This window comes from Trichosurus vulpecula, chromosome 5 (genome assembly GCF_011100635.1).
Source record: "Trichosurus vulpecula isolate mTriVul1 chromosome 5, mTriVul1.pri, whole genome shotgun sequence".
Taxonomy (NCBI): domain Eukaryota; kingdom Metazoa; phylum Chordata; class Mammalia; order Diprotodontia; family Phalangeridae; genus Trichosurus; species Trichosurus vulpecula.
The window spans coordinates 81334179-81360608 of NC_050577.1; the positions used below are offsets into that span (position 1 = coordinate 81334179).

At 39.2% G+C, this 26430-nt stretch overlaps 1 protein-coding gene across 1 annotated transcript in view; it reads left to right on the forward strand.

Annotated features, from left to right (window-relative positions):
* ADARB2 (adenosine deaminase RNA specific B2 (inactive)) overlaps positions 1 to 26430 on the forward strand; it is a 196335-nt gene that overhangs the window by 93418 nt on the left and 76487 nt on the right. The window contains exon 3 of the mRNA XM_036760531.1: positions 9233 to 9347. Coding sequence (XP_036616426.1) covers positions 9233 to 9347 — 115 coding nt within the window. The remainder of the gene's footprint in view (positions 1 to 9232; positions 9348 to 26430) is intronic.

Below are 26430 nucleotides of genomic sequence, written 5' to 3' on the forward strand. Positions count from 1 at the left end.
TAGATGCTAGTTATAATAATAGTGACAAATGTATTATTATTATCGTCATCTTGGACTTTTAATCTTTAAGTTAGTGAACTGAGGAAGATGATAATGGTGGCTACAGAATCATAGATTTAGAGCTAGAAAGGACCCTACAGATGACCTCAGAGATGATCAGGTCCAACCTTATCATTTTACAGGTGAGGAAAATGAGAGCCATTTAAGTTAAGTGACTTTCCCAAGGTAACTGTCAAATTTCACAGCTAGTAAGAGTCAAAGGTGGCATTCAAACCCAGGTCTTCCTGATGCCAAGTCGGGTACCCTATGCATTACTTTTAATACAGCTTTAAGGCTCGCAAGGCCCCTGTCTGAGAAATGTTGGTAATGCGAATATTTAGTGCACCTTTGCGGGAAGAAAAGTGGACAGAAGGGAGGAGAGTCCCCCCCCCCCACAGCAAATGGTATGAATTCTGAACCATGGGCAGAACTCACATAAGCAGAATTAAGTGGGAAGGATATTTCACTTTGAAGGCTTTAGGGGAAGTGGGGAAAATGGGGGATGGTACGAGAAAATACTTGTAGTCAGTTATGAAGATGGTGGGATATTTAGGAGTCTAACTGGCCAGGAATATTTTGTAATTACTGACCTTGTCATTAGCCATAGTGGGGCTGTGTTATACCTTCCAAATGATAATGCTGGCCGTGGCATGTCAGAGTAGTACCCCCAGATTTCAACTGCCTCCCAGATTTCCAAAGTTTAAAAAAACCATTCCTGAATATTATTTTTACTACCTTTCTTTATTGTGGTTGAGGGAGCCTTCCTCTGGGTGGAGTATTCTAACATAGTGCTAAGCAGTAACTGGTTGCCGGCATTCTTTCCCAAGAGAGGTGAAATGCCTTGTGGCCATGAAGAAGGCCCAAATCCAATAATTTACCCTGTTTTTGCATTTCTTCAAATGATTCTATTAGTGGCTAGATGAGGCTGAGGTTAATTAGCTAATAATGAGAGCAGAGCACCTGGGGAGAGGGGCCGAAAAGGCACAAAAGGAAGCCAGCCAGGCAGGACCAAACCGAGTTGTAACAGTAGGGGAGTCATTTGATTGTTTTCTGTGTAATAGTATGCATCTTAGTCATTCTTAAGTTGACAATGTCAATCTTTTCTTCTAAACAGAGGTCATCAGACCTGAACCCCATGAAAGGAGCCTTACTTATGCCATCTTGTAAGAAGAGGGTGTGTCTGTGTGTGCATACAGTCCCTGGGCCTTGGTCTTCCCTTCATATTAGCCTTGAAGTGTAGAGATGACTCTGTGGTATACCCAGGGAGTTGCAGGTCAGCAGCCAATTCAAAGACCTTTTTTGCACCACACAAAATGAACCCTCAAGTCATTGTAACCAACAGGAAATGGTCAGAGGATATCTGTGCCTTCTCTGTAGCAGGGAGGAGGCCTGCTCCATTGTGCATTGCTTGAAGCAAGCCTACCCCTGAGCTTCCATACCTACTGAGCATACTCCCAGGGGGTCAGGGTGCAGCTCATGGGATGCTATATAGAAAATTCAGTTTGGGGAGTTTGTTCTATCTGCTTACATCATTAGGATAATTGTGTTCTGCTTTCTTAGTTCTGCTTATTTCCCTTTACATAAATTTATGTTTTCCCATGCTTCTCAGGAATCATCATATTCACTGTTTCTTACAGCCCAGGAATAAATTATTACATTCATGTACCACAATTTGTTTAACCATTTGCCAGTCAATGGGCATCTACTTTGTTTCTAATTTTTTGCTTCTATGAAAAGTAGCGCTATAAATATTGCTGTGAAGTCATCCAGTTTTAAAGTACATATAGATTTAATTTGTACGTTCTTATTAAATTATTTGGCAAATTACTGGACATCTTCATCCTCTATAACATATATTGACACGTTAGCTGTGATTATAAATGTTATACCTAACACTATAATATGAGGTGGCAATGCTTGCCAATTCCTTTGCCTTTCCAAGGAAAATCTGCATGGCAGATTTCCATTTACCTGCAACATCTTTATGTCTTCAAGAATTTGAATGATTTCGAGTCCTTCCAGAGGTATTCATTGGTCACTATTTAAAGAACCAATAATAAAAATAGATTGTCTAAAAACTGTGGGACTTTTACTGTCCTCTGTCTCCTTTTCTACCACTGTACCACCATGAAGCAGAAGCAGACAGGGTCGTAGAGGACTGAGGAAGACATTGTATTTTTCATTGATTCATGAGTTATGATAAACAAATGGTTCATTCTTAAGTGGCTAGCCTATTCCGGAGGAGATCTTCCATACTTAGCTAGTGTAGTCCTGAAGAAGCAGACATCATTTGTTGGTAGTACTCGACTTAAAACTTTTGCAGAATGATAGATACTGCTAATGCTCATTCTCCACTGATGGATCTTTTGAGAACCCAAGTCACCTCAACGAGGCCTTAGAAAATTCACACAGGAAAAGCCAAGAGAATAGAGGATTTCTCTTGTCCAGACTACAACATAAAATTGGATGAAAAGCCCAAAGTGCTGGTCCACCAGTTATCTTGTAGAGACACTGTAAATACACAATGAAACAGGCTCAGAATTGAGGAAGAGGGAGAGAAAGCTAGTACTCAAGTTCTCACTCTACCAAAGTCCAATGTCTTTTAATGTCAGTAATCATTTAGTAATACCATGACTACGTGACCTGGAACAGCATTTCTCTGAAGAGTTAAAGTTACTGGCCAGCCAAAAGACAAAGGAGGTAATTAATGCATGGTGGTTGCATATAACTGGAAGCATATGACCAACAAAGAATTAAGGAGGAGAAACAGAATACAGGATATCAGCCCCAGATAACATCCTCCAGGCAAAGGAGGTGAGCTAGTCATGTAGAGACCACAAAGGATAATCAATGAGCATGAGCTCCTTGAGGGCAAGGGCAGTTTGGTTTTTGTCTCTGTATATCCAGTACTTCTCATGGTGAACAGAGCAGGTGCTTAATAAATATTTGTGAATTGTTGTTGACAGATCTTGGGCTCAATTGGTATTTTAAAATGGCAAAAAAAATCTAGAGCAAGCCCCAAGTATGTTGGATAGATTTCCTATAGAAGACTTACAGAAACTCAATGAATTTCATCAGATAAAAAGCTATGGTTGGGTTACAATCAGTGTCACCTCTTGAATATAAAAAAGTCCTTATTCTAGAAAATAGCATATATAAAGCAAGTGATTTTACATATATACATATGTGTATTATGTGTATATGTATATATATATATACACATGTGTATATATGTATACATATGTACACATACTTGGGATACACAAGTATTCTGTATTACCTAGACTGAAGCAATAATTTTCAGTGAGAAAAATCTGGCAAATCTTTGTTAAATTGAATTAAATGATACTGTTTAATTCAAATAAATTAATATCAGTGAGCTAGAATTGAGACACCAAAGTTGAACACTGTGACATCAGAACAAGTTACTATTTGAGATCCATCTAAATAAATTCCAAATGGGAAAAAATTCTTAACTTCTATTATTTTTAAAATAGTGAATCATATTATACTCTCTCTCTCTCTCGCTCTCTCTCTCTCTCTCTCTATATATATATATATATATATATACACACATATATATATATATACACATATTATTTCAGGGCCTAAATTACACATACACACACACACACACACACACGTGCTGTATACATGACCCTCAAAGGGTAGAAATAAAAAATTCAGGAAATAATCACTTACATATTCAAACAAGCAAGTCTATAAAGCAAGTAGAAAAGATAATAAATTTCAGTCTTTTTTATCCTGAGTATGCCCCTAAAGCATTGTGCATTTGTTCGTATGTGTTACTATAGAGAAAAATAAGAAACTTAGGTCTTATTTAAACTTACAAAACTACAAGTCTTAAAAGCCTAGAGTGGTATTAGGGGTAGGCCTAGAACTTCTTATGGCTCTCCTACTTCAGTGGTTAATCTTTTGATACTTGTCTTAAAAGTTAGACCCTTTGGGAAGAAGTCAGAAGAAGCCAGCAGGAACCTGACGCAGAATACATTTCTTAAAAAAAGTGAAGTCTAGCCACAGATCGATGTGGCTGGCCCAACTTAAAAAGCACCTAGTCTCCCCCCATCCCAAAACACCTCTTCCCACTTCCTATTCTTCATTTCTGCCTTGTCTGGACTAGAAGTCAGACCAAGCAAATTGAACTTCCAACAAGGAAAAAAAGAACCAAGTTGGCCCCACTGTTAGATATGATGGAACTTTTGATCCTTGCCGAACATTCTTCCTCATCTGAGTCAGGGGCCCCAGCTTGTCTACTCTAGACCTGGGTTGTATAAATGACTTAACAAAGACCTACACAGATATAAAACAACAATTCCAGGATTCAATTCCCAATCCAACGATCTTCCTCCCTCTCCAAGAATGAACCTAATGTCTACTTGTCCTACTTTCCTCATCTGCAAAAATAGAGGATTGAATGAGGAGCAAGGTTCTTTCTTCTTGTTGTTAGAAACGTAATTAGCCTGGTCTGACTTCTAATCCTCACAAGACAGGAATGAAGAACAGGAACTGAGAAGAGGCAAATTTGGGGTGGTGGAGCTCCTTCTAGCCAAGTGGATAAAAGCAAAAGTCCCCTCCAGTTCTAAAATTCTGAGTCTGTGTGTGATATTTTTACCTCACTAACCTGACTGTAAAGCAGGTTATTTAGGGCAGAAACCATGACTTATACTTCTTCTGTATCTCCCCCAGAAGCAAGCACAGTTCTGGCTATATAACCAGTCCCCAGTATAAGAGTGGTCGACTCTTCTCCCTCATCCAGAGGACCAACTTGGGCTTGCTATGATTGAATCATATCATACATACATGCACATATATACATATACACACACTATCCCAGGTGGTTTAGGAGACAAACCAATATCCCTCTTTTCAAACTTCTTATATTACAGCAACAGTTTTATTTCAAGCACTGTGGGCAAAGGTAATGAGCCAGGGTAAATAAATAAATAAGCAAACACATTAACCAGGCATGGTACTTCCTAAATAATTACCTTCCTACATACTTGCATATGCCAACCAAGAAATCCAAAGCCATTATCCAAGAGGGGAAACCCATGTTTGGTACACCCACCCAAGGAAAGCCTAATTTGTATGCCATTTGTTATTTATGTGGGTTCTCCATATGTATTTACAGAACAATTGTAAAAATAATGAGCATTTGCTATCACAGCCACAACAACATATGGGAAAGGCTGTTAACCTTCTGAGACAGCACTTAGGGAAGAGACACACTTTGCCGTGAGTGTTTTTATAGCCTTTCTTGGTGGGAAATGGAAGAGGGGAGGCAAAAACGTGTTTGGTAAGGTTTTCCTTCCAAGAGACAGGACTGTTTTTGCTTTAACAGAGCTCAAATGATTGTCAATTCATTTAACTTTTCAAATAATGGATTTTTTAAACTCCTATAATTAGTTATATAAATGACACCCAGCCTGGTGTAGTGAATAGAGATGGCGTTAGAGTCAGAAAGATCTGCTGTGTGCGTGACCTAGGCCTGGTCACTCAACTGCTCAGTGCTCTAGGAACTTCTCTAAGACTATAGCTTGCACAGAGGGTGCCATCCTATATTAGGAGAGGAAATTCCCCATGCCAATAAAATCACCTAGCTTCAAAGGAAAACTTCAATCAAACAAATACATTTGCTACAGAGCAAGTTTGCCTGATTTTTCATCCAAATTGATTGAACTGGCTTGACTGGGTTGTATGTAGACTCAGACAAGGAGTATCTGCAGACAAAGAATGCAGCTAAAAAAATGAAGGCCTATTCTGAGTGCCACATTTTTGAAAGGTCCTTGATGCAACAGCGTCCCAGGATGGCCAAGTAGATTGGTGGAGGACCTTGAGATCATATCATAGGAAGATCAGTTAAAGGAACTAAAAATGTTTGAAATGAAATTGAAGACTTTATAGGGAGCGTGATATCTATCTTTGAGTTTAGGGTGGGTTGTTGTGTGGAAGAGAGATTAAACTTCTTCTGCTTAGCCTCAGTGGGCAGAAACAATGAGTAGAAATTACAGAGGAGCAGCTTTAAACTGGAAGCAAGGAAAAACTTCCTAACAATGAGAATTGTCAAAAAATTTAAAAGATCGCTTCCAAAGACAATGGATTTTCCCTCACTGGATCAAACGAGAGTTAGAGAGCATTATGGGATGTAAAATGGATAATTTTGATTATGTCAGATTTATAAGGATTTACACAAGTAAAAGCAATACAGCCAAGATTATAAGGAAAGGAAACTGGGAAAAGGATTTTACAGCAAGTGTGTCTTATAAAGGCCTCATTTCTCAAATACATAGAGAACTGAGTTAAATTTATAAGAATACAAGTCATTCCTCAATTGACAAATGGTCAAAGGATATTAATAGGTAGATTTCAGAAAAAATAAATCAAAGATATCTATAGGCATGTGAAAAAATGATCTAAATCACTATTGATTAGAGAAACGCAAATTAAAACAACTCTTGGGCACCACATCACACCTATCAGATTGGGTAATATGATAGAGAAGGAAAATAATCAGTATCAGAGGGGATGTGGAAAAATTGGGACACTATTGCACTGTTAGTGGAGTTGTGAACTGATCCAACCATTCTGCAGAACCATTTGGAACTATGTCCACAGGGCTATAAATCTGTGCACACCCTTTGACTCAGGTCTGTATCCTAAATAGATCAAAGAAAATGGAAAAGTACCTATATTTACCAAAAATATTTACAGCAGTTCTTTTTGTGGTGGCAGAGAATTGGAAATTGAGAGGATGTCTGTCCATCAATTGGGAAATGAATGAACAAGTGGTATATGAATGTAATGGAATACTATTTTGCTATAAGAAATGACAAGAAGGATGCTTTCAGAAAAATCAAAAAGGCTTATATATTATATAAAATGATACAAAGTGAAGTGTGTAGAACCAGGAGAACATTATACACAGTAACAGCAATATTGTACAATGATCAGCTGTGAATGACTTAGCTATTCTGATCAATACAATGATCCAAGACACTTGGGAAGGACTTACGATGAAAAATGTTATTCACCTTCAGAGAAAGAGCTGACAGAGCCTCAATACAAATTCAAGCATATTTTAACTTTATTTTTCTTGGGGTTTTTTTTTTGCCATAAGGCTAATATGGAAGTATGTTTTGTGTCATGGTCACATTACTTGCCTTCACAAGGGGGAGGGGGAAAGGGAGGGAGAAAAGTCAGAATGCAATTTTTTTAAATGAAGATTGAAAATAAATTAATTTTTTAAAGAAAAACCTGGATGACCACTTGTACATGTTATAGAAGATATTTTTGGCCAAGTATAGGATAGGATGGTCACTGAGATCCCTTGTAACTCAGAAAATCTGTGAACCTCAGAACAGGAACTCTGTACTCCCTTTCAACGACCTTCACACTTAGTAAAAATTGGTACAAATTTGTAATACCAGGCAGCAAATTGGAGCAGTGAACAGAACACAAGACTTGAAGATAGAAAGCCCTGAGTCTGAATCCTACCTCAAATACTTCTTAGCTGTGTGACCTTGTCTGTCCCTCAGTTTCCTCACTTAGTTTCCTAAATGAGATAATACTAGCATCTACCTCAAAGGGTTGTTTTGAGGATTGAATGAGATTTCTCACATAAAATAAGTCAACAACACATCCACAAGCATTAATTAAGCTCTTACTGTATGCCAGGCTCTTTGCTAAATATTGAGAATAAGAAGAAAGGATAAAATCACCTCTACCCTCACAGAGCTCATATTCTAAAGCATTTTGCAGATGTTTCATACGAATTCTAGTTGTTGTTGGTGGTGGTGGTGGTGGTAGTGGTGTTATTACATGAGTATAGTCAGACTGGAAGCAGTCTAGATATTATACCTTTATAAGTTCACCGAGGTGTTTATTTTTCACACCCAGTGTAAGAAGTCAGAAGGATGTGAGGGAGACGTGCTAGGATTTTTTAATACTTTATCCTCATATCTGAAAAAGTCGGATGGCAAAAAGCAAATGGAACTGTGTCCAAGTGTCTTCTAGTGTCCTCCGAGTTTGTTCCAGACAAGCTCAATCTAGGAACCAACTTACTACCCACTGGTCTTCTTTTTATGAAGATTTGTGTCCTTCCTCAAATGTTCCTTCTTTTCTTCCAACCACATAGCCAGACATCATGAAGTTCAAATAGTTATGAAGCTAAAAAACTTTTAGTTAAGTGTTTTCAGAGTTTGGCTAAGTAATTTATCATATGTTATTAAATGGCCTGGGCAGCTAGGTGGCACAGTGGATAGAGCACTGGGCCTGAAGTCAAGAAGACTGATCTTCCTGAATTCAAATCTGACCTCAGACACTTACTAGCTGTGTGACCCTGGGCAAGTTACTTAACCCTGGTGCCTCAGTTTCCTCATCTGCAAAATGAGCTGCAGAAGAAAATGGCAAACCACTCTAATATCTTTGCCTAGAAAACCCTAAACGGGGTCACAAGGAGTCAGACCTAACTGAAATAATTAAACAATAAACAATGATGAGTTAAATAGCGCTGGATTAGTTCCAAAGAGTTCATAGGACCATCATAGAATAGAGGGGACTTCTAGTCCAACTCCTTTAATTTACACAAAAGGAGGTTAGGAGCCAAAAGGTCACTTAACTTATCCAAGGTCACAAAGTAAGTGGAAGATCTAGAATCAAACTCAGGTCTCTCCTCCAACTCCAAATCTGATTCTCTTTCTACCACACTGCACTAAAACCAGGGCCATGCCTGGGATGTGTGGGTAGGAATGAATCACAGTGTGTCTACTCCATACCCATTCCAATGCAGGATTTTGATCCATGTGAAATAAAGGCAAGTTTTGTTAAATGTTACAAAATGTTAGCCTGAGGGCTATTGGCCCTTCTCCCCTGGTGTCTGCCCCAAATCAGGAAAGATTTATTTGATCCCTTCTCACTGACATAAACCAATGCTACCTAAAATCATATTCAAGGTTTTGGGGGCAAGAAAAGAACACTAATAGTTGCCAGTTCTCAAAATGACATAGGGAAATAGACAAGGATGCATTTCATGTTCTCAGAGGCTGGACCCGAAGTGGTCGTCATAGAAGGAACTGAATTTAGGAAGGCGGGTCAATAGCGAAAAATTCACTGTCCATCTACCATCTACTCTTCTCACCCAAGTTAAAAATATCCTGGTGTTTGTATCTTCCAGGAGTTTGCTGATTCAGTGTACCAGCTGGTCACCCAGAAGTTTCAAGAGTTGACAGACAACCTGACTTCCATGCATGCCCGCCACAAATCTCTGGCAGGAATTGTCATGACCAAAGGTAATTCATTTCTTTTTCTTTTGTGATGGGAATTTCATCCTGGGTAGGAAAGATGATCTATTATTTACCTGGTCCATATTAATAACATATACTCTTTTCTCTCTGGAAAACAGCGAAAGACAGTAGGTGGAATCCAGGTAGTCACAAAATTAGGCAGATTTTTAGTTTTGATTAAATAAATTAATACACATTACTCAATGGCACTGGATTAGTTCAAAAGAGCTATAGGAGCATTGTATTCAGAGTAGTGAAGAATTTAGAAAATCTCCTAACCCAACACCTTCATTTTACAAGTAAGGAAATTGATGGCCCCTGAAAAGTAAAGGAACAAGCAGGAAAGAATGAAGAAGAAAAGTAGCCCCAATGTTTAAGCAAAATCTCAAAAAAAAATTGACTTCGAGAGCATAATTAACCCTATTTTGGAAAACTATCATTATGCAAATATATTCCCATAACAAAAAGTAAAACATATGCACACTGGCTTTCCTCCTTGTTATGTTGAGGTCTCCCCCTTTTCTTTCCAAAGAAAAGTATAACTGCTGAGATGTTTGTCTTTTCTTTTTAAGCTGGCGGCGTTAAGCTAAGGTTAGACAAGGTCACCAAATAGCTGGTTTTGGATTGATGGGTAAGAACAAATCTTTTCCTTCCCATCCACCCCTCCACCCCCAGTAAGTAAGCCCTAACACCTTGGACTCTCAGTTCTGTCGACATCTAAATAAAGAGACCATTCAGCTGCCCAGTTTTTGCCTCAGGAGCCTGGCAGATGGCTGCCACTTCCACAGGTCAATGAAAGCCCGGGTGCAAATGACCTTTCTGTGACAGAGGGGGAGGCGTTCATGGTGGTGTTAGGGCAGCTCTCTCTCCTTCCCACTGGCCAAGTGGTATTTGTGTGTCTTGCTCAGCAGCAGCTAGTGCACGTAGCCTTTGTACAATATGAGACAAATGTAGGGGACAGCTCTAGCTTTGGGGGAGGTGAAAAGGGGGAGGAGGGCATGAGTGAGGGCAGCAAAGGGAAGGGGGGAGCGGCGGATGAGAGGAAATAGTATGTCACTCCTTCCAAAGCTTCTCATTCCTTACCATGCTTCAGAACAGTTGCGGACCATATGAAATGCCTTTCTGCCTTTGCCTGATCATTTATTATTTTTATGTTCCATTTCTTTTTCTCATCTTCTATTCCTTTCTTTTTTCTTCCTTTCTCTACTTCTTGAATAATTTTCTTTATGATATAATAATAGGTAGCATAGAGAGATACATAGATGTATATACATATCCATATGAATACATACACATTATTGTATATGTTGTATATGTATATACATATATATATATATATTGCATTGTTATATGTACTTATCGCTTTATATATGTTATCTCATTAGGTCCTCACAGCAACCTCATCATCTCAGTGCAGTCATCATCACCAGTTTCCAGAGGAAGGAACTGAGACTGAGAGAAGTTAATGACATACTCAGGGTCTCACAGCCAATAAGTGTTTGAGGCAAGATTCAAAATCGGGTCTTCCTGTTCCTGAGTCCAACATTCTCTCCACTCTGCCACCTTGCTGCATAAACAGCAATGGACTGGAAGCAGAGGCCCTGGGTTCCATTTCTGGTTCTTCTTTTCATTACTTTGATTTTTACCTTTCCCTCTCATAGGTCTGTATCAAAGTTCACTTAGAGGTCTAATTCCTACGGTTCATTCCTGTCTTTTCTGTTTTCCAAAGTGTTAAAAAGACATAGTCCATGTTGGCAAGGAAGGGTCAAAACATAACTGTTTCTCTCTTCCCCATGCCCAAGTCTTGATATGAAATGATTATCACAGAGGAGAGAAAATATATGAGCACATCTGATATTTTTTTCTGACTGGTTTTCTTCAGGGCTTGCATTCATCACATTTAGGCCCAACAAGTCGGCCTAGTATAGGATGGCAAAGGAGAGTTTCCCCTGGCAGGTGTCTTCCATCATTCCTGCTCCATACCACTCATTATTTCACAGTTGTCTTTCAGTGATGGACACAGGAGGATATTTTAGTCCAGAATATCTCATTAACTAGAGAAAGGTAAGAGCCCCTTTCATTACAGGCACTGGCCATTGTAAAGGAAGGCAAGTAATTCTACCACTGGGATTTAGGAATGGTTTGAATTGACTTGTAAGTTTTCCTGTCTACTACCACCAGAGTGATTGGTGTTCAGACTCCAAATTAGAGAAGAAAAATCTAGCTGAGAGCTTTCCTTCCCATGATGGCATTCTCATCCAAATGCTAGGAGTCATGATATCAGGGAACAAATAGGGGCAAGCAAACCATAGACAATCAAAGTCACATATACACATTGTCCCATGTGAGGAAAAATTATTGTTAAATCTTGTAAGTTATTGTAAAAGCAACTAATAAATACCGTCAGTCACTTAGATTCAACCATTTGTGATTGTTTCTGTGCTTGTTGGGAGTAACCTTTCCAAGCTGGTTGATTTCACAATGACTGGTTATTTGGTTGAGGTGGATCATTTTGTTCCTTATTCTAACTCAGTCTCTAGACCTTATCTGAGATTTTCAAAGTTCTGAGTCTGCCAGATGCACAAACACCTGGATGGAAAATAACGAATCCAACCAATCATCTTTATATTTGTCCTGTATGAATATAAGCACCTGAGTATCTGGAGGTAGCCACAGTGTGCTTATGATGCACTATTGCAATAGCTAATGAAAATACAAAGGGCAGCTAAGTGGTACAATGGATAGAGTGCCAGGTCTGGAGTCAGGGAGTGGCTCATCTTCCTGATTTCAAATATGGCCTCAGATACTTACTAGCTGTGTGACCCTAGGTAAGTCACTTAACCCTGTTTGCCTCAGTTCCTCATCTGTAAAATGAGCTGAAGAAGGAAATGGCAAACTATTCCACTACCCTTGTCAAGAAAACCCCAAGTGGGGCCACATAGAGTTGAACACAACTGAACAACAACAGCCACAATGACAATATAATTTTGCATCCCAGCTGACCATTCCAGTAATGCATTTGATTGTCTATATTGCTCCTACATGCAAAAACAGCGTTGCTAACATTTATACAATGCTTCAAAATTTACCAAGAACTTATAGTGTGAAACTAACAACATCTTTGAGGCATATAATTTAGATATTTTTTAATTTAGTTGATATATTTTATATCACCTGTATTTCCTAATATATCCCTCCTTTCCCCAACCTGTGGAGCCTTCTGCTCTAAATATTTACTCTGTTTTGGACCTTCCAAAGAGAATCTACCCCAATTCTAGAGGCCTTCCTCTCTACATTTTTATCATGTAATTTTAACATCTTTAACATTTTTAACAATTAACAATTTCAAAATTTAACATGAACTCAGGGCAGCACTCAGACTTTGCTCTTGATACTTACTAGCCTACCACATTTTTTGATCACATGTGTTCCAAGTAAGATCTTTTATGTTATACCAGTCCTTGTATGAAGGTCATCATTGGAAATGTGCTGCAGATAATTCTCACCCTTTGATTCTTTGGAGATTGTGACATTCCTAGATCCACAACCACATACCATCACCTAAAAAACATATATTGAAAGGTTTGTATAGAGGAGCAGTTAGAGCAAAGTACAGTTTGGAACATGGAAATGTACTGTGCACAAAAAAGTGTTACTGAATGCTTACCTTCCAGGTAGGCAGCCAAAAGTACTAATAATGAGGGCAGTAGCCAGAAAGATTTGTGGTCACACTTCCAAGATTGAGTTGTAAGCCTTAGTTTCCACAGTCTCTTTCACAAGCATGTCCTCACCAAGATGGCTTTCCTGCAGCTTAAATCATCCCCTACAATGTCTTGCCCTTTTAACTGTAGTATCAAGATTTGGCTCCCACAGAGCAATAGAGTCCTAACTAAGGAGGGACAACCAAAGCTTTTGCCCAAGGGCACTGAATGGGTAGGGATCTTCATCTCCATAAAAATGTTCTACTCTAGGCACAAGATGGGGAGAAGCTAGAAAAGCCAGGTCCCAGCTGGTTGATTCTTGGATTATGTGTAGGAAAGAACATGGTGAGTCAGAAAAATGTTGCTTCATCTGACCAGGCTCAGCTTTGAGTCACAAGTATAGTACAGGAACAATTGACAACAAGAGTATGACCCCTAGATCACATGCCATCCATGAAGAGAGAGTACTCTAGGGGGTCTCTCAGTATCTTCCACCCAAAGAGAGAGAATAATAAAACTCCAACCAAGCACTTGGATAAATGGGGGAGGGGTGTCCCCCGCAGCAAGGTCACACACCCTACAAATGAATTTGCTTCAGTCACCACAATCTCTACTTATGGCTGAGTCAAGCTACAGTCAAACTTAGCAAAACCTTTCTAAACTACCTCAAAACCCGTGTGTCAAAGTAACTTGACCCCAGAATGCTTGTGAGCAAAGGGTCTGTCTTATTGAAGGAAACATGGAGAAAATCTCAGCTTATTTAATGATAGAACACTAATGTATTCTTTCCAGTCTTACTATGTTGAAAGTTGAGTTATGAAGATCCAGAGTGCATTTTTTCTACAAAGAAGGTTACCAGACACAGTAAAGATTTCTGTCAATCATCCTGTCCATATCATGTTCCTGACTTCGGGAAAAAAATCTAGTCATTATGGTGAGCAAGAAGAAGTTGGTATTTAAAAATTGTTTTCCCGTTTATACTTGATAAATCCTGACAGTTTAAATATAGTCAGAAACATCTTTTTCCATCACCTAAGTAGCATTTGTAAAAGTTCATCTTCACAGGGGCCTGGTAGAGGAAGGTTATTAGTAGATGTTTTTTTCTTTCCCAATCCAATTTTCTTGCTCTCTTTCCTATATAGCTGACAATCACTTTGATCTTAAAATCAAACAGAGAGGTCTTTTCATATGTCTCCTGTGGGGGGGAGAACAAGATACGAGTTGGACAAAAAGCCCCTAAATAGCAATTTCATGCTGTGATAAAAGATGGCAAATTATCATCTGTATCTCAATGAATTGATCTTAATTGCTAAGTAGAATACAGAGAAAATTAAAGTTGATGATACGTCTCCATGGAACTTTTTGGGCATAGTAAGATTTATAAAGTCTGACATCTAAGCACAATAAGGAATATTGACTGGCTATTGATTGTAGGCTCTTTGGATTAAACTGTGAAGTTTGAGCTTTAAAATTCTGGGGGTATATCATACCATCCTTACCACTATTATGTGCCAGGAAGGATGCTGTTGATACCACTACTTCATATACCCTCCCGTGAGCCAAACAGAAGAGAGGTAGGAAAGAGGGGGCTGGTCCCCATGCTTTTTACAATAAATGTTATTAACTGGCTAACTAGCAAATGCTGTGGCGGTAAGAATAGGATAAATCCATATGGTACTCTTTGCTTAATTCCTCCTTTATAACTGCAGTTTATCTTGGGAATTGACTGAGCACATGAAAAAAGAAGGGAAACAATTTTCTATTTAGAGCAAACCATGTGATGGCCCAGAAAAAATACAAGATCTGAGTCAGATGACATAGGTTCCAATCCTCACACTGCTACTTACGAACCTCTGTGGCCAATGGAAATGTGTTTCATCTCCCTGGTTCTGTTTCACCAGTAAAATGAAAGAGTTGGACAAGGTGCTCTTTGAAGATCCTTTCCAACTCTAAATGCTTTGGGTATTAGGCCTCCCGTTCCCCAGCCTTGGGGTACACCAGAGTCCCCAAAGTACTCTGTATTGTTATATTATTGAAGGAAACAAACAGGCCTTTTCAACCACCAATCTCTGCTGCAGTCTAATCGTCCAAAGAGCTTCAATTAAAGGAAAAGAAAAAGAAAACACACTAATAACATTGTTATTTTGCATTCTTGAAATACCGTTCTTCACGCTTCCATAAAAGCATTACCACATCTATGGTTGTGGCTGAAATGGGGTGAATGTTTTATGTGAGCTACTCTTGAACCTCCTTTAACCAGGAGAATGACAGAATCTCAGAGGTGGAAGAGAACTCAGAGGTCATTTAGTTCAGGCCCTATTTGAAGCATCTCCAATGTCAATGACAAATGGCTGTCTTCTGCTTGAACATCTCCTGTACTGAAACACTTGCTGGTTCATGAGATAGCCATTCTATGATAGGATTCTACCTCATATTGAATCAGAATTTGTCCCTCTGTGGCTTCCTCTTGAGTTACACACACACACACGCACACACGTTGAGTCATTAATATTCATTTTTCCTGCAGATATCCATAGAACTAAGAACACCTCTTCCACAGATAGCCCTTCAAATATTTGAAGTCTTCCTCTCTCTTAAAGAACCCCAATTAGATTCTTCCTTCCACTCATCCTCATGTAACAGAATGTTAAGGATCCTCACCATCCCCGTAGAAGACACGGGTCTTCTAAATGAGCTTCATTTTGTCAGTCTCTCCTAAAATGCAGAACCACAAACTAAACACAAGAATGATATGTTTATCTATATTTTGCTTATCAGAAAAACATCATATTACTGAATGTCAAAGGCAAGATCCCCTAACTTCTAATTCAATGTAGGATAGTTTCACTATCATGGTCTCCTTAGGGTCTGTTCCAGAGCTTAATGTGGAGAATTTCCTTCTAGTGAGGTACTGTTGGTATCTATAACAACAGCAATTATTGTCATTATTATTATTATTATTATTATTAATTACCATCCTTAGATGAGGCTCTGGTGGCAGAAGAAGGAGTTAAAGGGTGGGAGGGGCTGAGACAAGATCTCCAAAAGAGTGGTAAGAAGTGGGAACAAGGAGTAGAGAGCCATCCCCAAGGACAGAAGAGAGCTCTGGCAGGGGAAAGAAATGGAGACAAAAGGATCTTCCAATAGGATTTTCCATTTAGAGAAGGATAGACGGTGGTAGTAGTAATTTCCAGTAATGGGTAAAAGGCAGAAATAGAGTCCTTGGAAGGGGTAAGGATTTCTGGTGGCAGTTCCCAGCTGTCATTGGGGGTTCATCAGATACAGTAAGAGGTTTGTACTAACAGTGAGCATCATGGAGGGTGGCAAAAAGGTCCTAGGCAGTGCAACATGAGGGGTGAGAGGCAATCCTTTCTTGTGGCAGGATCCATATAAATGAGGAAGAGAGGCCAAACTCCTAGCTGGGGCACTCATTCAAGAGAGGGGACATTTTTGAGTAAAGCATTGGTAATTTGGCGACCATGGGTATTACTGAACTATTCCTCAGTGAAAACAAATTTCAGATAGACCACCAACCTCCCTACAGGCCAGAAGATCCAAAAGAGCCATAAACATAACTTGCATCTATCCTCAAAGGAGCAGAAGGGGGAGGTTAGACTCAGATTGAAGTTGTGCCCAACCCAACTTTGGCCATTTAAAAAATAAAACTCCCCTCCCTACTCCTGGAGAACAATAGCACTAAGAACAAGTGCAAAGACTTCAGGTGGGTGCTTACCAATGAGGAAAACTGTTCCATTTAAAGTCTTCGGCCCTTTGAATTATTCATGAGTGCTGGCTTTATATTCTCATTATTCTTGGCTTTATTGGTTGCAAGAAGTCCTTCATGTCAGACACTTCCAGAGAAAGAATAGGGGCTGCTTAGCAATCAACTCCACCTCCTCATATTTTTTTCTTTGATGTGGGAGACTGAGTTGCTAATGGAGCAAGGTGCCCGTCCATCCCCAAATGCGGAGACAAACAGCTTTCTCCAACTCTTAATTGCCAATCATTTCTTGTCATTCTTTTTTTTCTTTCTTAAGGGGGTATGACTATAACATTTAATATCTGTACTGAACAAATATAGATGATGTACAGTGGAAGCCCTTTATACCTACACTGTGAGGGCACATAGGACAGTCAGGTTTTTTTAGGACTGTGATTTCACTGGTAAACACAACTCCTAATAAGCAAATCCCTCTAACAATTATTAGCAGCTCATCTGCATTTCCAATCTTAAAGAGTTACCTGATACACTGAAAGGTTAGGTGACTTGCCCAGAGTCAAACAGACGGTAGGGGATTTGAACCCAAGCCTTCTTGAGTCTGAGGTCTGTTCCATGTCCCCACTATGCTATGCCTCTCAGGTTACGTTAGGTGTTCAATTAAGAATAATATTACAGTATATATTGGACTTTTCAACACTCTCTTGTTAATCTCACTTAATCTTTGAAGAAATTACTTAACTCATATGACCTGAATCTATGTAAGAATGAGTCAGGTTATAAGGGAAATCTACTTTACAATTCCTTAAAACATAATTTTACACCAGGGGATTCTTAATGTGATGTCCACAGACCTTCAAATGACCCATGGATAAATTTCAGGAGGCCAGTGAACTTGATAGGAAAAAAAATGCATCTTCACTAACTTCTAACTGAAATTTAGCATTTCCTTCAATTGTGAATTTAAAAAAAAAAAACAGTACTCTGAGAAGAGGTCCACAGGGCTCACTAGACTGCTGAAGGAGACCAAGACACATAAAAAAGTTAAGAATCCCTCCACATGGACCCTTCCTAGGAAGACACTCAGAGAGCTGATGATTGCACCAAACTCTTCATTTTTCAAGGGCAGAATCATAGAATGTCAGAGGCAAAATGAACCTTAGGGTCATCCAGTGCCAACCTCTTATTTTAAGATGGAACTGAGATCTGTAGGGGGTAAAAGGGAATAAGCATTTATTAAGTCCCTACTATGTGCTAGTCACTGTGCTGTTTTACAGTTGAGGAAAATGAAGCAGATAAAAGTTAAATGATTTGTTCAGGATCATACAGCCAGCAATGTCTGAGGCCTGACTTAAACTCAGGTCCTCCTGACTGAAGCCCACCTCTCTATCCACTGCAGCACCAAGCTGCCTCTAGGTCTGGAGAAGTTGCATAGTGGGGCTTCAAACCCAAGTCTCCCAAAACCTAACCCTTTGCTCTTTGCATTACAGTTAATCACCACCTGTGTTGGAATGCTAAGCCTGTGCCCCATCAATATAGCAGTCTGCCCCCTATCCTGACACCATACCAGAGCTTCCTTGTGGCAGAAAAGGTAGAAGTCTATGACTGCTTTTGCCCAGCTCCAAACCCCACCATCCAAAAAACTGTTCAGTACAGAAAATAAATCAAATGGTGATTTGGTCTCATTTGGCTCAAACAAGCAGATGAATGGAATTAATGCTTCACTTTTCTAATTCTTCTCATCCTGTATGCCTAGCTAATACTAAATATCATCGAATCATGAAAAATCAAGGGATACATTTATAGAGGTACTCTGGAATATGGTAAAGAATGATAGTACCTAGAACCATGCTTGGAGTTCCAATTTTTCAATCAACAAGCATTTATTAAAGGCCTACTACATGTGGGCCACTAGTCTAGGCACTGAGATACAAAAACAAAAAATGAAACAATCTCTCTTCTGAAGGAGCTTCCTTTCTGTCAAGTGAGACAACATCTCTAAAAGATAAATATAAAATAAATACAGGGTGGTTAACTATCAAGTTTTGACTGCCCCAAATGACCATTTCATAATTCTACGATCCTGTGATATATTGGAAAGTCATCAAGAAAGGTTGGAAGCATGGGAGTGTTACCTCCAGGACCGCAGCATCATAGGAGCACAGAACTGGAGATGGGAGGTCCTTGGGGGTCATCTCCTTCAAACCCCTTCTTTTTACAGATAAGGGACTCCAGGAGACTAAATGATTTGCTGACACTTTCACAGCTAATAACAGAAAGATTTGGACCCAGGTCTCCCTGACTCCATGTTGTAGCAACAAGGTGGCTAGCAGCTATTGTAGCTGTATAAGACCAATAACAGCAGCATACAGAAGGGCTGTTAACACAGGTTCTAAGTACCTTGAAGGGGTCAACAATCTCAGTTTAATCAAACATACATATATCATTCACTTAGTTCTGGGGGGAAAGAGCAGCCCTCTGTAATTCAAGGAAAATACCAACAGAAATGACAAACATCAACAGACAGACCTTGTCTGATTCAAATCACAATTCATAGTTACCAGAGAAACGCCAATATCTCTCTGGGATAGCAAAGCTTGGAGGGGGGGGGTGGCGCATGGGTTCAATGGCTTGCCCAGAGTGTCATCACTCATATACTTTCTTTTTGTTCTGTGATCATTTTCTTTATTTGATATTTTTTAGTTTTCAGTATTGATGTTCCACAAGATTTTGAGTTACAAATTTTCTCCCCATTTTACCCTCCCCCCACTCCATGATGGCATATATTCTGATTGCCCCATTCCCCAGTCAGCCCTCCCTTCTATCACCACCTTTCCCCTCCCCCCCATCCCTCTTCCCCTTACTTTCTTGTAGGGCAAGATAGATTTCTATGCCCCATTGCCTATATATCTTATTTTCCCATTGCATGCAAAAACAAACTTTGAGTATCTGCTTTTAAAACTTTGAGTTCCAAATTTTCTGCCTTCTTCCCTCCCCACCCACTCTCCCTAAGAAGGCAAGCAATTCAACACAGGCCACACATGTATCATTATGCAAAACACTCCCATAAATAGTCATGTTGTGAAAGACTAACTATATTTCCCTCCCTCCTATCCTGTCTCCCTTTATTCAATTTTCTCCCTTGACCCTGTCCCTTTTCAAAACTGTTTGCTTTTGACCATCTCCTCCCCCTATCGGCCCTCCCTTCTATTGTCCCCCTTTTTATCCCCTTCCCCCTACTTTCATGTGGGGTAAGATACCCAATTGAGTGTGTATGGTATTCCCTCCTCAAGTCAAATCCGCTGAGAGCAAGATTTGCTTATTCCCCCTCACCTGCCCCCTCTTTCCTTCCAACAGAACTGCTTTTTCTTGCCACTTTTGTGTGAGATAATTTACCCCATTCTATCTCACCCTTTCTCCCTCCCTCAATATATTCTTCTCTCATGCCCTTAATTTGATTTTATTTTTTTAGATATCATCCCTTCATATTCAACTCATCCTGTGCCCTCTGTCTACATATATAAACATATATATATATACATATATGTGTATATGTAGGTGTGTGTGTGTGTGTGTATATATATATACATATATGTGTATATGTAGGTGTGTGTGTGTGTGTGTATATATATATATTCCCTTCAGCTGCCCTAATACTGAGATCTCATGAATTACACACACCATCTTTCCATAGAGGAATGTAAACAAAACATTTCAACTTTAGTAAGTCCCTTATGATTTCTCTTTCTTGTTTACCGTTTCATGCTTCTCTTGATTCTTGTGTTTGAAAGTCAAATTTTCTATTCAGCTCTGGTCCTTTCATTGCAAAAGCTTGAAAGTCCTCTATTTTATTGAAAATCCATATTTTGCCTTGGAACATGGTACTCAGTTTTGCTGGGTAGGTGATTCTTGGTTTTAATCCTAGCTCCATTGACCTCCAGAATATCATATTCCTAGCCCTTCTATCCCTTAATGTAGAAGCTGCTAGATCTGGTATTATCCTGATTATGTTTTCACAATATTCAAATTGTTTCTCTCTGGCTGCTTGCAGTATTTTCTCCTTGATCTGCGAGCTCTGGAATTTGGCAACAATATTCCTAGGAGTTTTCTTTTGGGGAACTTTTTCAGGAGGTGATCGGTGAATTCTTTCAATTTCTATTTTACCCTCTGGCTCTAGAATATCAGGGCAGTCTCCTTGATAATTTCTTGAAAGATGATAGCTAGGTTCTTTTTTGATCATGGCTTTCAGGTAGTCCAATAATTTTTAAATTCTCTCTCCTGGATCTATTTTCCAGGTCAGTGGTTTTTCCAATGAGATAGTTCACATTGTCTTCCATTTTTTCATTCCTTTCTTTCTGTTTTATAATATCTTGATTTCTCATAAAGTCACTAGCTTCCACTTGCTCCAATCTAATTTTTAAGGTAGTATTTTCTTCAGTGATCTTTTGGACTTCCTTTTCCATTTGGCTAATTCTGCCTTTCAAGGCATTCTTCTCCTCATAGGCTTTTTGGAGCTCTTTTGCCATTTGAGGTACTCTATTTTTTAAGGTGTTATTTTCTTCAGTATTTTTTGGGTCTCCTTTAGCAATTCATTGACTTGTTTTTCATGTTTTTCTCACATCACTCTCATTTCTCTTCCCAATTTTTCCTCTATTTTTCTTACTTGCTTTTCCAAATCCTTTTGGAGCTCTTCCGTGGCCTGAGACCAATTCATATTTTTCTTGGAGGCTTTTGATGTAGGCTCTTTGACTTTGTAGACTTCTTCTGTCTGTACATTTTGGTCTTCTTTGTCACCAAAAAAAAGATTCCAAAGTCTGAGTCTGAGTCTGGGTCCGTTTTTGCTGCCCGGCCATGTTCCCAGACAACTACTTGACCCTTGAGCTTTTTGTAAAGGTATGACTGCTTGTAGAGTAGAGAGTACTTTGTCCCAAGATTTAGGGGCCTTGTGCTGCTTCTACACAGCAAGCTCTGCCACACCAGTGCTCTTCCTCCCCCAAGAACCACCAACCTGGACTTCGACTCAGATCCAAGCAGGCTCTGCACTCCCACACTGATCTACAGCTTAATTCCTCCTACCTGGTAGGCCTGGGACTAGAAGTAACTGCAGCTGGAAGCAGCCCCAGAGCTGCACTACTTCTGTGTCCCCGGGGCTGGGGCCAACCGTGTACTCTTTTCACTCAGTTCTAGCAGTTCTATCCACTAACCTTCTCTGTTGTCTTTGGTGTTTGTGGGTTGAAAAGTCTGATAACTGCCACAGCTCAATGATTCAGGGCCCTGTGGCCTGTTCTGCCTGGCTCCCAGCTCCATGCAATAGACCCTTCCCAGCGACCATCCAGGCTGTCCTGGGCTGGAGCCCTGCTTCCCTCTGTTATTTTGTGGGTTCTGCAGCTCTAGAATTTGTTCAGAGCAATTTTTATAGGTGTTTGGAGGGACCTGGTGGGGGGAAGCTCACACAAGGCCCTCCTTTCCAGCTGCCTTCTTGGCTCTGCCCCCACTCATATACTTTCAATGAGTGTACCCCCAAAAGTCAAACACCAACCTCGGATCTTATATACCCATCTCAGGACTCTGAGGCACTTGATTACCTCAGTGCTAGAAACACTCAAACAAAGAACAGTGAGAAGTCCCATTTAAGGTGTGGGAAAGTTAGTTAATCCCTAGTACCACCATATACAGGGTTTCCAGTCAATGACTCCCAATTGTCTTAGGGCTTAGAAACATTCCAAGATAAGATCCCACTTTACCAGCCCCATTCAAACAAAGGCCAGAATCACTAAAGGCACTTGAGAGAACAGCAAAAAGCCCTGCCCTGATTACCATTACACATGTCCAACACTGGGTAGAGGCAGGTAAGAATCCTCCTCAATGGAGCCTATGAGGGAGCAGAATCAGAGCAGTGAAGGCCTGCAGGTGGGGGACTCTGAAAAGCAGAAGTAATATTCAAAAGAATACTAGCTAGAAGGGATACACACACGCGCGCACACACACACACACACACAGACACTACCACCTCTGGAGTGTTGGTTCATTGTTCCCTCCACTCAACCATAGGAAAGGGAAGACCAAAGTAAGCATGAACCATTCTATACTCCTACCACATTCCTCCTCCTCTTTGAGTAGAAAGGGATAATAAAACTTACTGTGGCAGCTAAGTGGCACAGAGCATTAGAGTGCTGGGCCTGCAGTAAGGATGACTCATTTTCCTCAGTTCAAATCCAGCTTCAGACACTAGCTGTGTGACCCTGGACAAGTCACTTAACCCTGTTTATCTCAGTTCCCTGTAAAATGAGCTGCAGAAGGAAATGGCAAAATACTCTAGTATCTTTGCCAAGAAAACCCCAAATGGGGCTACAAAGAGTCAGACATGACCGAGCAACGACAACAATCACAGCATTAAATTTATGACAAGCAGATGACTAACACTCATAAAGGCTCACAGGGCCTGAATTAACAATGGTTTGCATCATTTGATTTTTGGACTCAGTATAATTAATAGACAGTTTTTCTGACATATTCGTACATATCTTGGGTATCAGCTACTCATCCCATGACCTCCACTACTATGAATACTCATGTAACAAATTATTCTGAAAGGTACCAACATTAGAACTGTAAATATATTTGGCAAATGGTGGGGGGGGGGTTTACTTTGTGGGGAAGGAACCTGAGAAACTTTGAGAAGAAATGTAAATATATATATATATATGTATGTATATATATGTATGTATGTATGTATATATGTGTATATATGTCTATGTATGTGTGTATATAAAAATTATTTGACTCCTCAAAGTTGATCTTGTCACTTTATCAGTTTGGGAATATAAATATTCAATATGCAAGACTTCGTTTGCTCATAAAATTATTATTTGGTGTATTTTAAGATGTGAGGGCCTCTCAAGGATGGGGAGGCACTCATGAACCAACATGAGTGGTTTGGGGTTTTTTTTTTCATTTGGAGTGAGTGAGAACTAAAAAAGATCCCCAGGAAAACCTCTCTTCTAACCCTCTAGTTCCTGTCTTTTTTTCTAGGCCTTTACATTTTAACTTAGCCCCAGGTCCAAGTCAGGCATGTTTAAATGAGCTTGATTGTTATTGAATTAGAGAAAAATTCAGGGAAGGGAAACAGAAATTGTTAAGGAGGGGGACAGATTGAATCACAGGGAAAGATTAAAAGCACATAATGTTGACTTTGGATAAACAATGACTAAGGGATGGGGCTGTAGGCAGATTATAATAGTCTCTGCAAATATTCAAGGGATGTAAACACCAACGAAGGATAGGAATTGCCAAAGATATGATGGGAGTAATGGAATGAAATTGAGCAGAAGATCATTTAGGCTGAATATCAAGAAAAGTTTGCTAATGGTGAGAGCTATTAAACTGTGGAATAGTCTCTCCCAAGGGAAGTGGTAGAAGCCCCATTACTTGAATCATTAAACTAGAATGGACAAAGTACTAGAAAATAGATGGTTGGAAATGATTCTGTACAAGACCCCTAGGGATAGTATAGTGTATATCTATATAGCTATATATAAAATGCATAATGATATAATCATTTAATCCTCATTCTAATTTATGTAATTTTGTGATTTCATTCTTTAATGAGTATTGGCTTCCTTTATCCTTCCATTCTTTCTTGGAGATGCTATTTTTTTCACACACACAAATCAGGTTATAGAGAAAAGAGAACTGGAGGAGACATGAGTTCTATTAGGTCTATCAGCTCATTGTATGACTATGAACAAGTTGTTTTCCCTCTCTAGACCTCAGTTTCCCCATCTTGGGACCTGGGTCATATCATCTCTAAGGTCCCTTCCAGCTCAGAACGATATCTGACTTTGCATAGAATTCCTATAAACTACTTTTTAAAGAGCAAAAAGGTGCTATTTCTGTATTGGATTTACATGATAAGTACTTCCTGGTTTAGCATAGAGATTCTTTCCATAAAATTGAATGGACTGGTGCTATTTACCTTTAGGGAGCTATGTTAACAAATTGACAGTAGTGGTGTTCCTCAATACCTAAGATCAAACTTTCCCATAGAGACTCATGTGAACTCAGGCTGCCCATTGTAAGGAATGGAAACTAAATGAAGTGGTTCATCAAAATTCCATAAGTAATGATTTTTTTAATCAAAACAGAATATCATTAAAGGAGTCAAAGAAGGTTACTTTATTATAAAACTTGGAACCATAAGCCTCATTCTCCTGGGAAAGATCACGGCACAAAATATCAGTCTGGATCTATCCTTTTAATCTTTTTATCCATCATTCCAGGATTATGGATTTTAAAGGACATTATAGATCTAGTCAAATCTCATTGTAGAGATAAGAAAACTGAGATCCAAAGATATCAAATGATTCATCCAAGCTTTGACTCCAGATATAGAGATCTTCCTCTTGCATCTGGTTATGTTCAGTCTGTCCCTCATTTATTTGTGTGGATAGGTAGGTAGGTAGATTGGTAGGTAGGTAGGTTGGTAGGTAGGTAGGTATATACATGGATACATGGATACATAGATAGATACATACATAGACACACAGATACATAGATATATAGACACATAGATACAAAGATGGATACATAGATAGATAGACAGATACATAAATACATAGATACATAGATTGATAGGAAGGATAAGAAAAATAAACAGGATTGATAAAAATCAATTAGGTAAATTAGATAAGATAGTAAAATATATTAGATAGATTAGTTAGGACAAGTAAGATAGATGAGAAACAGACTGATAGATAACCGTAGGATAGGCAGGTAACCATTAGGTATTACTTTACTTGTTGGACTTTTTCACAGACGTAATCCCAAGTGAGGGAGCTGCCCATCCCTTTGGTGTCTAAATTCAGCTTCTTATATTAAAGGAGACCTTATACATAGTACGTTATATAGTGTGTGTGTGTGTGTGTGTGTGTAACATATATAGTTATATAGCATATAGTTCTTAAGGTCTGAAAAGTGCTTTAAATATTTTATTTAAGAAATTGAAGGGATGCCCATCAACTGGGGAATGACTGAACAAGTTGTAGAATATGATTTTTCCATAAGAAATAGTGAGTAGGCTGATTTCAGAAAAACCTGGAAAGACTTACATGAACAGATAACTGAGGGAAGTGAGCAGAACCAGAACATTGTACACAGTAACAGCAACATTGTACCATGACTGATTTTGTTTGACTGAACTCTTCTGAGCAATGCAATGATCTAAGACAGTTCTAAAAGACTCATGATGGAAAATGCTCTCCACATCCAGAGAAAGAACTACGGAGTCTGAACACAGATTGAAGGATACTATTTTCTCTCTTTTTGTTTTTTCTTTCTCATGGCTTTTCCCTTTTTTTCTGCTTCTTTCACAGCATGACTAATGTGAAAATATGTTTAACATGATTGTATATGTAGAGCCTATATCAGATTGCATGCTGCCTTGGGGAGGGGAGAGGACAGGGAGGGAGGGAAATTTAGAACTCAAAATCTTATAAAAGTGAATGTTGAAAATTAATTGAATTTTTTAAAAAAAAGAAAGCAAAATGTTTAAAAATTTTATTTCATTTAATGCTCACAACAATCTTGCAAAATAAGTGCTGTCATTATCCCTCTGGACAATTAGGAAACTGAGGCTAAAGAAAGACTTGCCAAAGGCCATAGAACTAGTTAA